The sequence below is a fragment of the Phyllopteryx taeniolatus genome, chromosome 14 (genome assembly GCF_024500385.1).
Source record: "Phyllopteryx taeniolatus isolate TA_2022b chromosome 14, UOR_Ptae_1.2, whole genome shotgun sequence".
In the NCBI taxonomy this organism is placed as follows: Eukaryota; Metazoa; Chordata; class Actinopteri; order Syngnathiformes; family Syngnathidae; genus Phyllopteryx; species Phyllopteryx taeniolatus.
Window position 1 is genome coordinate 26,194,532 of NC_084515.1, and position 16,104 is coordinate 26,210,635.

The 16,104-nt window shown below is 43.0% G+C and overlaps 1 protein-coding gene across 1 annotated transcript in view; it reads left to right on the forward strand.

The window, feature by feature from the left end:
- Positions 1-173: 173 nt before the first annotated feature.
- Positions 174-16,104, forward strand: part of LOC133489227 (retinol-binding protein 2-like) — a 29,293-nt gene continuing 13,362 nt past the window's right edge. The window contains exon 1 of the mRNA XM_061798100.1: positions 174-260. Coding sequence (XP_061654084.1) covers positions 174-260 — 87 coding nt within the window. The remainder of the gene's footprint in view (positions 261-16,104) is intronic.

The window sequence follows — 16,104 nt, forward strand, 5'->3', positions numbered from 1 at the left end:
CACATTTTATTTTGTATTTTTTATTGATATTCATGCTGTGGTTAAAAAAAATCAGACGCTACTCACTATTGACTCAGTACGTGAGTAATTATTTCACGTTCCATGGACCCTGTTCCTCCTTGTCTGGTGACGTTGGCCGGCTTCGATGTGGCCATCCAGCACCGTGGCTCTCCATGTCTCCGCTGGCGCGAATCCGGAGTATCTACGCCCCCTATTTCGGGCTTCCTCGTCAGCTGTTCACCCTGACCCGCCAACTCCTGGTAGGTTTGGCCTGCTCAACGCCAGATCACTTGGAAAAAAAACATTTATCCTTTCAGGATGTTTTTCATATCTCAGAAACTGGACTTCCTCTTTATCTCCGAGACCTTGCTAAGTGCTGGTGAGTCCTGTGTCTTTACATAACTTTTACCTGACGAGTGCTGCTATTTCAATTCTCATCCTTCCTTCAATAATATGAAGTTTACCAGATTGCTGAAAAGCAGCCCCCCACCTCCAAACTTCACTGTTGGTATGTTTTTTTAGGGTGATGTGCTGTGCCATTTCTCCTCCAAACGTGGTGTGCGTTATGGCATCCAAAGAGTTAAATTTTGCTCTCATCCGACCAGACTACTTTTCTCCCAGTATTTAACTGGCTTGTCTAAATGTTGTTCAGCACACTTTAAATGAGCTTTGACATGCTTTTTTTTTTCCAGCAATGGGGTCTTGTGAGCGTGCATACAGGCCATGGCGGCGAAGTGCATTACTCTCTGTTTTGCTTGTGAAAACAGTACCTGCTAATTCCAGGTCTTTTTCAAGCTCTCCACAGGCCGTCCTTGGCTCTTGGACAACTCTTCTGATTATTCTTTGCACTCCTCTGTCAGAACTTTTGTGAGGAGCACCTGATCGAGGTAAATCTTTGCTGGTATAATTGGCTTTCCACTTATGTATTATGGCCCCAAACACCCTCACTGGAACATTCAGAAGCTTACATATGCACCTGTAACCAATGCCATCATGTTTTACAATAATTAATTTGCGATGGTCTTGAGACAGCTCTTTGCTCTTACCCATCATGGGGTGTTGTTAGATAAATTGTAGAAGTTATCATTTATTTGCTTAGCTTGCATTAGTATTATGGACGATTTTAGATGTCTCGCCTTCGAAAAGATGACTCAGCATCATCCGATGGAAGGGCGCCTGGACCAAGGACGTGATCGGATGTGGTCGGGTCGGGACAAGTGTTGGTCCAATATTTTGTGTTGTGTCTTATTGCTTAGAATACTATGTCTGGGAAAAACCCTTTTATTATCAAATATTATGTGTCGTGTCTTATTGTTTAGAATACTATGTCTGGGAAAAACCCTCTTATTATCAAATATTTTGTGTTGTGTCTTATTGCTTAGAACATTATGATTTGTAAATCCCTCCTATTTCAAATAAATGCAGGAGCGAGGGGCGGGATTGTTTAGAGCGTGTTGAGAGACTGTGATCTGAACAATCTCCCATACGCCCTCCTCATGAGAAACAGAAACCAGCGTCTTCATTCCTTTTGTGTCTATTTTTTATAATGTTGGGTAAGATAAATCTAACATTAAATTGATCCTTCGAGCCGGATGTCAACACACCCGAGGATTCCAGTTGTGGAGCCGACTTCTAGTTAAGAGACCGTGGCCACGGCAAGTAAGACCCTTTACTTAACTCACACCTTGGCAATGAGACCTTTTTGGAGGCCATCACTTAGGACTGAACCAGGTTATATTCAGTCCAATCCACTTTATTTATATAGCACAATTAAAACAAACACAAGGTTCCCAAAATGATGTACAATGCAATAAAAACACAGCAAAAATACAAAATAAGGATAAAAACAATAAAATAAAAAATTAGAAAAACTACATAAAACGATGTAAAATCAACACAAAATAAAATGTACTGCCCACACAAACACATACATCAGACACGCTAACTGGTGTTGAAAGCCAGGGTAAAAAGATGGGTTTTAAGCAAGGATTTAAAATGAGACAGTGATGAGGCTTGTCTGATGTGGCGTGGCAAAACATTCCACAGTTTTGAAGCTACAATAGCAAACGCTCGTTCGTTTAAGACTGGCTGTGGGCTCTGTCAGGAGCAGTTATTCAGCTGACCTGAGAGAGTGGCTGGGAATGTAGGGGTGCAGCAGCTCAGAGAGGTACGATGGGGCAAGGCCATTCAAGACTTTAAAAGCAAATAAAATAATTTTAAAATGAATCCTAAACCGAACAGGCAGCCAGTGGAGTGAAGCTAAAATAGATGAGATATGCTCATACTTTCATGTGCCAGTTAAAAGACGAGCCGCAGCATTTTGAACCACTTGGAGACGAGCAATGGAGGACCCACTAACCCCCATATATAGTGCATTGCAGTAATCCAGCCAAGTGGTCACAAAGGCGTGGATTACTATTTCAAATTGCCATTTCTGAAGGGGAGGAGGCAGCCAATCGCAGGGCACATAAAAACAAACAACCATTCGCACTCACATTCACACCTACGGGCAATTTAGAGTTGTCAATTAACCTACCATGCATGTTTTTGGGATGTGGGAGGAAACCGGAGTGCCCGGACAAAACCCACACAGGCACGGGGAGAACATGCAAACTCCACACAGGCAGGGCCGGGGATTGAACCCCGGTCCTCAGAATTGTGAGGCAGACGCTCTAACCAGTCGTCCACCGTGCCCTTTGGGGGGGAAAAAAACTGCCTGCGACGGCAGGGTGTGGGCGGGTTCCGACTTCCATGGCCACCGTCTAACAGAACAGTGTCAGAAAAATATTTGTTCTTAGCCTCTTTCACAATGTATTGGTAATGACGCAAGGAGTCTCTCAACATTAGAAAATACTTGTAATTTGTCCCGGCACGGTGGCCGACTGGTTAGAGCGTCAGCCTCACAGTTCTGAGGTGCGGGGTTCAATCCCCGTCCCCGCCTGTGTGGAGTTTGCATGTTCTCCCCGTGCCTGCGTGGGTTTTCTCCGGGCACTCCGGTTTCCTCCCACATCCCAAAAACATGCATTAATTGGAGACTCTAAATTGCCCGTAGGCATGACTGTGAGTGCGAATGGTTGTTTGTTTCGATGTGCCCTGCGATTGGCTGGCAACCAGTTCAGGGTGTACCCCGCCTCCTACCCGATGACAGCTGGGATAGACTCCAGCACGCCCGCGACCCTAGTGAGGAGAAGCGGCTCAGAAAATGGATGGATGGATGGATGTAATTTGTCCTTTTTCCACTTTCTCTCAGCTCTTCGACAAGCCTGTCTGGAAGCGCGGGTTCTTTCATTCAGGCAGGGCTCAGCCTCTGTTTTAGTATTTTACCTTCTAGTTTTTAATGGAGCCGGTGTGTGACAGGTGTGGAGGAACCAAGAGTTTAGAGCCTCAGTATCATTATACACACTTACAGGTATAACACATTTTTGCAGTCGAGAAGTAAGCAGCAGGAGAAGAGTTAATAACTCAACATCTGCGAACGAGACACAAAGTGAGGACGAGCTCCAAAACCACCTCGATCGGGACGTGCCAATGGGGCCCTCAGCCTCACAAGGCAGCCGCGATGCTTTCCCCGGCATTGGTGCCTTTTACCCCAAGGCAGTGGAGCAAGAGTGCGTCGACTGTATGAAGGGATATCCGAAAAGGAGGCTCCGTTCCTTGCCCCCCTCCCCGTAACAGTCCAATTTTCGCACATTTCCAGCGGTGATCAGATCTAGTAGTGTTTGACGATCATACACCAGCAGAGAGTTGACGGTTTGTACAAGTGTTGCAAACAGCAAAAACGCACACAACAAGTGGAGCAGCTGATGGCCTGCCTGACACACTGGCCCCATCTGGCCATGTCACTAATCCACTAATATAAATTTGCATTTACAAGGGGCTGGATTGCTGTTTGATTATTGTTAGATTTTAGGTGTTGTCTAGGCTTTGCATGCCTTTTTGAACCTCCCTTCATGTGTTCAATACTTTTTCCCTGTGTCATTTCACATTTTTACACACAACTTAATTTCTGAGTTTATTTGTTCTACTTTCTTTGTATGTATGCATTACTTGGGTTGATCCCAACATCTGGTGAAATCTTCAGGTCAATAGCACCTTTAAGAATATATACTTTACTACTTTTTCCCTGTGTCCCTTAATTTTTACGCACAACTTAATTGCTGATCTTATTTGTTCTACTTTGTATGTATAGATTATTTGGAATTGGAATGAATTTGAATTTCGAAATTTTCAGGTCAATAGCACCTTTGGAAGTGTATTTAGTGAGAAAAATGGTGACGTGTTAAATACTTATTTCAGCCGCTGTATGTATGTATGTTGGCAGCGGGTGGTGGTGTTAGGTCCCTGTGGCCTCTTCCGGGTGGCCGGTTTTCTTGGCGCCTTGGTGGGGCCGGTGGACCACCCTGGATTCTCCCGACACACAAACACACGCACACACACACACACACACACACACGCACGCGGCCCACAATGTAGCCAGATTCCGCCCAGTGTGAGACGGGTGTCCCTTGTTTGGTGGAAAGGAGGGTGGATAGGGGCACCCGACAAGAGAACAAAAAGGGGGGGCAACCCAGAGAGCAGGCACGGTGCATGAGAGCGGAGACCCCACACCAAGCAGCTATCCAGCCAGAGGGGACTGGCCCCAGGAGCACCGCCACGAGGCTAGAGAAAATCCACCTCCCCCCGTTACTATGACTGCCAGGTCCCCAACTGGCAGTCATTGGCCCTACTCCATGTATTAGTGGCCCCTGAGTGGTGTGGTGCATTCAAATCTGGAATTGGGCAGGGTTTCTAAACCTGGAAACAGCACTAACGTACTGATACCCAGTCCTACACTCGCAGTCTCCCGACCACACACCACTCCCCCAAAAACCATGAATATGTGTGTGTGCCTAGTATATGTGATTGGTGAAAAAGTGCGTGTGTGCAAAAGTGAGTGATTAAGAGGCATGGATCCTGCAGACCGGCGCATCTGGCAGGACAACCACAGGGGGAGAGGGCCGCTACACCCAGCCCCGCAGTACCGACCCTGGGACTTTTACATTTACAATATACTATTGTTATTGTCAGATGGCACTCGACCCAGGCAGAGTAATCAAAGATCTAAATTCAGCATGTTGAAGGTAGACCAGCTATCTGTTGTCGGGTATATTGGTTGAAATAAAAATGTAATTAATTTGGAAAAAGATACGGAGGAAGGTAAACGCCTGCTTTCATTTCCGGGTTAGTCCAATTTACGCTTTTAATGTTAAACTCAAACTAATCGTAAAGGGGCACCACATCACTTTTTATATGTATAACATTTAGGAGAAAGGAACGACAAACGTTTTATCAGTCTCATAATCTAAAGGTTGCTACATTTTATGAAATACGATTTCTAGATGGGCGGCACGGTGGCCGACTGGTTAGAGCGTCAGCCTCACAGTTCTGAGGACCCGGGTTCAATCCCCGGCCCCGCCTGTGTGAAGTTTGCATGTTCTCCCCGTGCCTGCGTGGGTTTTCTCCGGGCACTCCGGTTTCCTCCCACATCCCAAAAACATGCATTAATTGGAGACTCTAAATTGCCCGTTAGCATGACTGTGAGTGCGAATGGTTGTTTGTTCCTATGTTCCCTGCAATTGGCTGGCAACCAGTTCAGGGTGTACCCCGCCTCCTGCCCGATGACAGCTGGGATAGGCTCCAGCACGCCCGCGACCCTAGTGAGGAGAAGCGACTCAGAAAATGGATGGATGGATGGATTTCTAGATGACAGAGGCTTACTTAAACTCAAAACACACCCAAGAGTGGAATTTTATACAATATTTAATGAAGTCTTAAGAGGGATCTATGGGGAAACACAAAGAGGGGTCTGACGACAACAAGGAAACATGAATGGTGAAAGAAAGAAAATATGCGTAGGAAAAGGGAAATAGAACATCGTGTGTTGGACTAAAGTTGAAAACGTGAGCGTTTAATGCGTCCAGTCCGGACGAGAGAGAGAGGACCAAGTTGGGATTTTGTGTGAAGCTAGTAATGTCCCCGAAAATTATTAGGCACTAATATTGTACAGTCTGGCACCCACTGTTGTGTTACTCACGAACGTAGATCAGCTGGTCCTTGGGAGTAGTCTTTCTGCGCATGTCTCAGGAGGCGAGGAGGTAGGTTTGGTGGATGAAAAAAATGCACAAAAATAAAACAAAAACAGGCAGAAAAAGGAAAAAAAGTTGTTCTTCATGCGTTTTGTGGGAGGTTGCGACTCACTAGCAATTTCAGAGCGATCATGGTTAGCTGGATGTGTACCTGGTACTTTTAATAGCAGCTGCTCTGATCGCCTAGCGGTGGCCCACGTAGAGGTTGGGAAGCCTTGTCCGAAGGCTGCTCCGTAGCTGGGGAGCTGATAGCAAGAGCAGGAAGCAAGGCAAGAGCGAAGAACCAAGAGAGAAAGGCTGCGGGAATCAGGGGTTAAATACCCAGGGGGCGTGTCGAAGAGAACCAAGGACCAGACAAGACCACATCCATCAGCTTGAATCTAGTCTACAACTTTGACTAGAGATGGACCGATATGGGTTTTTCAGGACCGATACCGATTATTAGTAGTTAAGAAGGCCGATAACCGATATTTGGAGCAGATATTAATTTGCAGTAAAAGTGTAGAAATTGGCGTAAACATTTTTAAGAATACAAACACTTAACTTTGTTTAAATGCCTTAAGCATATGTTTATTTAACCAAACAAAATACAAATATCTTGCTATTGTTGCTCCCATGCTGACATCATCATTCCATGTTTTGCACACAGCCTTCTCTGGTGTTGTTGGCTGATTGAAATACTGCCAGACAGCGCTTTTAGACTCCATTCATCTACAAGGGTTTGGGGGGGAAAAAGAGAGGTGGGCCAGATGCTGACATATGCTCAACTCACCGTGCTTAATTTATTACAGCATTTGAGTAGCCTAAAGTTGATTTCATTATTAAATTTTATATTTTACCATGCAATAGCAGGGACCCTGTCATGTAATACTATGCTGCTACATTATTAATGATTAATATGACAAAAGCTACATAAAAACCATAATCGTTGCTCTGAGTGCAATAAAACTCCTGACAGAACACAAACAGCCATTAGGGCTTTAATGAGCTCACACAGTATTTAAAATGTTCCACCATTTTGTTTAGATCAATCACTGAATTTTACTCTCTCACACATATACTTCTTACTACCGTCACTATTTCTATATCAATATTATCAGCAGCCTTGTTCCAAGAGATTAAACCAACTGTTAAACATTAAATAGCCCATAGAATCTCAGATCATAGGATCAGAAAGCTCAAAGCAACGTTAGTAGTCGTGAGTTGAAGAGTTTTTGTGTCTTTCACGCAGACACATACTATTCTCCACATAACACACATTCTCCCATTGAGCCTGCTCTAAATCAGCGAGCTAATGTTACACTAAAAACTAGTCAGCCTTCATTTCAGCGTACTTCTCTGCAATAAAACAAGACTGAATTTATTACTCTCTCACAATCACACACACAGGCTTCTACAATCACTGTTTCCACATCGATGTCATCAACAGCAATATTTCAGGTGATTCACAAACATATCGGTGGTACTCCGAGCTAGCAGAGCTGCCGCTCATGTTGACTCCGCTCTTACTCTGGTGTTCACTGTAACGTAATGTTAGTAGTAGTTGTGAGATGTAGAGCACTGGGATGTTACAATTTTGGGAGAGTTTTCTGCCTTTACATTCGACACATGAGTTTTGCTCTCCGGATTTTCTCCACACGAGAAAACCTTTGCTCTCTCCAGCGTGTGCTTCCGCTTCCTTACTCGTGCTGTGGCTGCTTAACCAATCAGATGGCGCCGTGGGTGGGACAATGTTGGGGACAGAAATGGCAGGAGAGAGCAAGAGAGGCGTGGCTGCGTCTGAGCCGAAATAACCCAGTTTTAAATTGATTTCTTGATAGCGTCACGTCAGATTAAAAAATAAATAAATAAATAAATAAAAAAATATATATATAAATAAAAAATACAGATACCGATATATGTAAAAATTCCAAATATCGGTGCCGATAATCGGGCCTACCAAAAATTTGTTGATCTCTAATTTTGACCCATAAAATGGGTTTCAAGTCATATATTAATAAAAAATGCTGCCAACTTTGTACTCTTTACTCGTAGGTCAAGCATATAGAATTACTGTTTAAACTTTAGTTTTGGCAAATCAACTGCTTATGGTTTAAGCACATTTCATGCTGCTTAGCGTTTCAAATCAGGACAAACAGTTGTCAAAGTCTGGCAGCTGCACCGGTAAAGTTGACACACTGACACAGACATAAATTCATGCATTTGGAATATTTCTGAAGAGTTCGTGAAATAACAAAACGGACATTTTATCTTCAGTTAAAAACAACTGAATGGAGTTTATGGGTTGCAGTACTCTCGAACGCCAGTGGGTGGTGCCTTGCAGGCACGTTTGAACATTAAGCAAATAGTTTGTTGCTGTATTTGCATTCCATCGTCGATCTGTCCCTTTTGGCTGCTGTCAGTTCAAATAAAGAAAAGGACTCTTTGATGACTGTTAACCAAGAGTTCGAGGGGACCTGCTAATTAATTTAGCGTCCTAGGTGTCTTCTAGTGGATGTCTCGACCAGCAGGGCCGCTTGGAAGAAAGCAGTTTATCAAGTCATGGGGGAGTCACTGTGACACTCAGGTTGCGAGGAGCATGTCCGCTACACTGTGTAATTATGTAATTGATTTTTTTCATTCCGCAGATATTCTTTCTATTACGGTAGATCATAATATATTGCTGAACAGGTTGGAAACGTGGGTAGGACTAAATGGAACAGTCCTTAAATGGTTCAGGTCCTACCTGGAGGAAAGGAGTTATTTTTTAAACCATTGGAAGTGTTAAATCTAATCGAATGGCAATGACCTATGGGGTCCATCAAGGGTCAGTTCTTGGACCCCTCCTGTTCAGCCTTTATATGCTACTCTTGGGTCAAATTTTTCACGGAACTTTAATTTTGACTATCATAGCTATGCAGATCACCCACAGTTATATCTAGCAGTGTCTCCTGATGACTACAGTTCAATTGAGGTGTTATGTCACTGTCTAAAACAGATGAATAACTGGATGAGCCAAAAAAAAAAATTCAATTAAACCACAACAAAACTGAGATAATTGTTTTTGGCAATAAAGAAAAGAGGATTGCTGTTAGTAAATATCTGGAGTCATTCTCTTTAAAAAACTAAAGACCAAGTCCGAAACCTTTGTTTTATGATAGATTCCGACCTTACTTTCAACAGTCATCAAATGAATTATTAAAACTGCCTTCTACTATCTGAAGCACATATCCAGAGTGAAGGCTTGCATGTGTCAAGCAGACCAGGAGACGCTCATCCATGCTTTTATCGCACGGAGACTTGACTATTGTAATGGTCTTCTGACTGGACTCCCCCAGAAGAGCATTAAACAGCTTCAGCTCATTCAGAATGCTGCAGCTCGCATTCTTTACACTGGCGTCCAGTCAGCTTTAGAATAAATGTTAAAGTTCTGCTACTGGTCTATATAAATCACTGAATGGTTTAGGACCTGAATACATGAAAGAAATGCTCATGGAATATAAAACAAGTAGGCCTCTGAGATCGACAGACTCGGGTCAAATAGTGGAGCACAGAGTCCACAGCAAACATGGTGAAGCAGCATTTAGCTATTATGCTGCACACAAATGGAATAAGTTGCCAACTGAAGTGACATCAGCCCCAAGTGTGAATTTTTTTAAATTCAGGTTAAAAACACTTCCTTTTTTCTCATGCTTTTTAGAGCATTTCCACTTTTAAATTATCTTGCACAGTATGCTGTTTTGATTGTACTTTCATTTTTTTTCTTTGTTTTAAGAGTGGCGCCACGGTGGACGACTGGTTAGACCGTCTGCTTATCAGTTCTGAGGACCAGGGTTCAATCCCCGGCCCCGCCTGTGTGGGGTTTGCATGTTCTCCCCGTGCCTGCGTGGGTTTTGTCCGGGCTTTGTTAATGCAATATAATCGATGATGAGATTTAACCAGTGATTAATATTAATAGTAATAGTAATAATAATATGTTTCCAGTTTAATAAAAAAAATTCTGAGCGGCAGCTAACACAACAAGTATTGATTGTGAATATGTATTTGGGAGGTCAATTATGCTTAAGTCACCAAGTATGCATGTTGGGGAAAGTGGAATCCTGCAGTTAAAAATATAATAAGTTTCTGCGTCACCGAAGTCCAAAACCATTGAAATGCTGTGCATTCCCATATAGCATGAAAATAGGTGTCAGGGTGTTTTTTGTGCATTGCATGCCTATACTGTATTCGATGAAGAGAAGTCCATTTTCTGCAAAGTGTATTGAGTAAAGTATGTTCTATGGAGCACTTTATATTGTATAGGGTGTAAATTTTTATTTTCTGTCATCCTAAATGTATTATTAGATATCTGTATCCAGTAATTACGGTCAGCAGACATAGGGCTTTTTCCAATTTTGTGATTGGTAAGTCCGTTGATTTAGGGCATGAGATTAATTTATAAATTTTTGAGAGATTTTTTTTCCTTTGTGGGAGTAACTTCACTATTTGTTTAACAAACTCTGGAGTTTTAGTATTATTTTTATTTATTTAGTTATTGCTGTTTTAAATTTACTGTATTAAAGGAAGTCACTGATGGTGTAGTGGTACACTCACCTGACTTTGGTGCAGGCAGCGTGGGTTCAGTTCCCACTCAGTGACGGTGTGAGTGTGAATGGTTGTCCGTGTCTATATGTGCCCTGTGACTGACTGGCGACCAGCTCAGGGTGTAGTCCGCCTTTCGCCCGAAGTCTGCTGGGATAGGCTCCAGCGTCCCGCGACCCTAACCAGGATAAGCGGTGTTGAAAATGGATGGATGGATGGATGGATGTATTAAAGGAAGTTTACGCCTGTTATTTGAAATTCTTGGAACAGTTCATCACGTTTCATAAATATATTATTGTTAAATAGTTGTTGTAGGTGGTCAATTCCACGTTGTTCCTATATGCTAAAGTAAAAGGTTATGTTGTTAATTCGAAATCTGGATCGTGCCAGATTGGGGAGATCATACTGGAAACTAATTGAGATTCTGTAGCTTCTCAACTTTTCCACCAAGCCGTTAAGGTGGATGTGATTACTGGGTTCTTGAAACACTCAGGGAGTTTAAGACTTGTAAAAATAAATGAGTTTTGAGAGTTTGATGTTGTTGCAGTCTATCTGTTCAAATTCAAGACAAAAATGATGCTCCTCATTGTGTTGCATCCATTTAACGAGGTATTTTCATTGGTTAGTTAAATAAAAGTGTTCGAGAGGAAAAAAATCTTTTCTTGAGAAAGAGTGGTGTCCCGACGAAAAAAATGTGTACTCTCTTTTTATACGTTTTTTTCGCCTCCATGTGTCAACGAGTTCAAAGTCATCCATATAGTGCTCTAATATATTGGCCCATTGTGGTTGATTGATATTTTTGAGATTTGAGCGATCCATAAAGGGATTAAGAGTAAGGTTAAAGTCACCTCCCATGGTAATTGTAGAATTGGCTGACAAATTAAATTGTGGAAATAGTGTGTGGAAAAAGGCCGGGTCATCTTTATTAGGAGCGTATATATTGACAATTTTGAATAGTTTGTTAAATATTGTTGCCTGTATAATTATGTATCGGCCTTCTGGATCCGCTACTTTACTATTTATTATAAAAAAGTAGTCTTTTATGAACTAGTATTGAGACTCCTCTTTGTCTGCTGTTATAAAAAGCAGAGAGTGCCTGAGTGAAATTAGTCAGAGGCATTTTTCTTCTGATTCGTTAAGGTGTGTTTGTTGTAATAGTAGGAGGTCTGTTTTAAATTTAGTGATTATAATTCATAATCTTCGATCTCTTTGCTTGTGATCAAATCAGAATCAGAATCATCTTTATTTGACAAGTATGTCCAAAAAAACACACAAGGAATTTTTCTCCGGTAGTTGGAGCCGCTCTAGTATGACAACAGACAGTCAAATGACAGAGAACACTTTTGAGACATAAAGACATTGACAAAAAAAAAGTCACTGAGCAATAAAGGGTTGCAAGTTGTTTTTTGACAATTGTGCAAAAGATGCAGAGTCCTCTAGCACAGTTCGAATGACTAATATTGCAATAGTCCGGTGCAATGACCATTGTGCAAAGGGCGCTGAGACTTCAAGGAGTGTATGCAATTTAAAGTGACGAGTAGTGCGATAATCTGGGACAAAGTTGATTGTGCAAATGTTGCAGGTACTCCTCAATCAGTGTGAAAATGGAGCAGATGCTACTCTGGCATGAGTGGCCAGTATTGGTCAACAACAGATATGCAAATAGTGCAGCGTGGCGAGACTACTACAGTGAGTGCACGAGTAATATATAATTGGCCCCACAGAAATGTGACAACGAACTCAAGTCAAAAAATTGCCAGCATGTTGTAATGGAATTGGAGGTTAGGTGTTTAAGAAGTTGATTGCAAGAGGGAAGAAGCTGTTGGAATGTCTGCTAGTTCTAGTTTGCATTGATCGGTAGCACCTACCTGAGGGAAGGAGCTGGAAGAGCTGGTGACCGGGATGTGGAGGGTCTGTGAGGTTTTTGCACGATCTTGTCTTAGTTCTGGCAGCGTGCAAGTCCTCAAGGGTGGGTAGGGGGGTACCGACAATCTTTTCAGCAGTTTTGATTGTCCGTTGCAGTCGGAGTTTGTCCTTTTTTGTAGCAGCACCAAACCAGACTGTGATGGAAGAACACAGGACTGATTCGATGACCGCAGTGTAGAACTGCTTCAGCAGCTTCTGTGGCACGCTGTGCTTTCTCAGAAGCCGCAGGAAGTACATCCTCCGCTGGGCCTTTTTGAGGACCGAGTTGATGTTGGTCACTCACTTCAGGTCCTGAGAGACTGTAATTGCCAGGAACGTGAAGGTCTCGACGGTTGACACAAGGCAGCTGGACAACGTGAGGGGCAGCTGTGGCGAAGGATGCCTCCTGAAGTCCACGATCATCTCTGCAGTCTTGAGCGTCTTCAGCTCCAGGTTGTGTCGGCCGCACCACAGCTCCAGCCGCTCCGCTTCCTGTCGATATGCAGACTCGTCACCGTCGTTGATGAGGCCGATGACAGTGCTGTCATCTGCAAACTTCAGGAGTTTGACAGCCGGGTGCGCTGAGGTGCAGTCGTTTGTGTAAAGAGAGAAGACCAGTGGAGAGAGGACACAACCTTGGGGTGCCCCAGTGCTGATGCTGCGTGTGGATGAGGTGGCCTCCCCCAGCCTCACCTGCTGTGTCCTGCCCGTCAGAAAGCTGTAAATCCACTGGCAGATGGCAGGTGAGACGCTGAGCTGGAGAAGCTTGGATGAAAGGAGTTCAGGGATGATGGTGTTGAACGCTGAGCTGAAGTCCACGAACAGGATCCTCGCGTAGGTCCCTGCACTGTCAAGGAGTTCTAGGATGAAGTGCAGTCCCATGTTGACTGCATCATCCGCAGACCTGTTCGCTCGGTAGGCAAACTGCAGGGTGTCCAGCAGGGGACCTGTGACGCTCTTGAGGTGGTCCAGCACGAGACGTTCAAAGGACTTCATAACCAAAAATGTCAAGGTGACAGGCCTGTAGTCATTTAGACCCGAGATTGCAGGTTTCTTGGGGACATGGAATGATGGTGGAGAATTTGAAACAGGAAGGTACTTCGCACAGTTCCCGAGATCTATTTAAGATCTGAGTGAAGACTGGCACGAGCTGGTCCGCGCAGACTTTGAGGCAGGATGGGGACACATGGTCTGGGCCTGCCACTTTGTTAAACTTTTGTTGTTTGAAGATGCGCCTCACATTCTGTTTGCGGATGGTTAACACAGAAGTCAGTGGTGTGATAGGGGTCGTTGGTGCGACTGGGTGAGTGTGGGGTGTGAAAGTGTCCTTTTCAAATCTGCAGTAGAAGGTATTCAAGTTGTTGGCTAGTGCGCTATTGTTCTCAGCTTGGGGGGATCGTCGCTTGTAATTAGTCAGCGATTGGAATGCATGGCAGACTGATTTAGAGTCGTTAGCATTAAACTGTTTTTCCAACTTTGTCGTTCGTGTTAGCTTGAGGCGGAATATAGGCGCCAGCCAGAATGAATGATGCAAACTCCCGCGGCAAGTAGAATGGCTTACAGTTCAAAAACAGCGACTCCAAATGCGGGCTGCAGTGTGTGCTGAGCTCCGTGACGTCAGTACACCATTTTTCATTGATATAGAAGCATATCCCGGCGCCTTTTGTTTTCCCCGATGATTCCATGTCGCGGTCTGCTCGGTGAAGATGGAAGCCGGGAAGCATGACGGCACCATCGGGTACAGCATCGCAAAGCCAATTCTCCGTAAAGCACATGGCAGCGGAATGTCCGAAGTCTTTACTGGTCTTTATCAGGAGATGAAGCTTGTCCATTTTGTTGGAGAGGGAGCGTACATTCGCGAGGTGGATCGACGGGAACGCCAATCTGTATCCTCTCTTGCGGAGTTTCACCTGGATGCCGGCTCGCTTCCCTCTGTGGCACCGCCTCCATGCGCCGAAGACTGCGGACGCTGCTCCGGTAAGTAACTCGGGGAAAATTGAGCGGATTTGCGAAAGTTGGTGAAAGAAAGTCCGGAGTAGCCTCCTTGATGGTTAGCAAGTCTCCCCTTGTATAAGTGAGTCGTGTAATGTCTCCAAAGACGAACGAAAAACACAAAAACAAAAACAATACTGGAGAGCGCGTAACCGAGGCGACCACACTGGTAGGCGCCATCTTGGATTTCAATGCTATTGACATTCCATGACACAAACGTTCAGTGTGACATACTTTATAATGGTTGCATGGAAAGTAATTTTGAGTAGATTTTGTACTATGTATTCTTTTGTTGTTGTTTTTTGACAGTTTGCGGCAATGTTATGGTGTTATGTTGATAGATGTTATATAAAGAGGGTGATAAGGATGATATGTTGAAGTACAGCAAAGCCAAGGTACATAAAAGGGTAGCAAACGAACATAAAGCAGAGAAAACAAACAATAGCGCTGAGGGGATAATATTACGTGTAGCTGTTTGTAGTGCACGGGGAAAGTTGTGAGGATTGTGTGTTTGGTGTGTGTGTGTGTGTGTGTGTGTGTGTGTGTATGTGTGTGTGTGTGTGTGATTGAAGAAAAAGAGCAGGGAAACAGACAGAAAAGAGTGAGGAGCCATGCTGGTGGGATGCGTGGTTCCGTTCCTTTGTGTGTCTCAGCAAAATGAAGAAGAAGGAAACAACAGCCAAGTGTTTGACAATTAATAATGACAACAAATCAGGAGAAGTACTAATCTAGACGACCCAGGGGGTGACGTTGGCATCACGAAACAGTTGACCGTTGACAAACAGTTTGTTGACAACCAACCACGGTCGTTTGCCTTTCTCACAGTTCTTCATCGACGGGTACAAGATTTTACGCCTCTCGTTGATTTCCTTTGGGAACTGGTCGTTCATTTCAAAAGATAACTATTTGATCTCACGACCTTTTGTTTTCATCCAAAAATATTTGTTGGAAGTGTTCAAACTTTGCAATGATGGGACGTTGTCGGTTTTCTGGACGGGCGCCTCCTAATATATATATACCTATATACACCCATATACATATATATATATACATATATATATACATATATACACACATATATATATATATATACATATATACACACACACATATATATATATATATATATATATATATATATATATATATATATATATATATATATATATACATATATACACACACACACATATATATATATATATATATATATATATATATATGTGTGTGTGTATATGTGTGTATATATATATATATATATATATATATATATATATATATATATATATATGTGTATATATGTATATATATATATATATATATATATATATATATATATATATATATATATATACATATATATATATATATATATATATACATATATATATACATATAGACCAGAATTTCCTCTAAGCCATCCAGAAGTCCATATCCATGGCCTCACCGAACTCCTCCCACGGCCGAGTTCCTGATTTGCAGTTTTGCTTTTCAATGTGTTTTTTGATACGCAAAACCCACA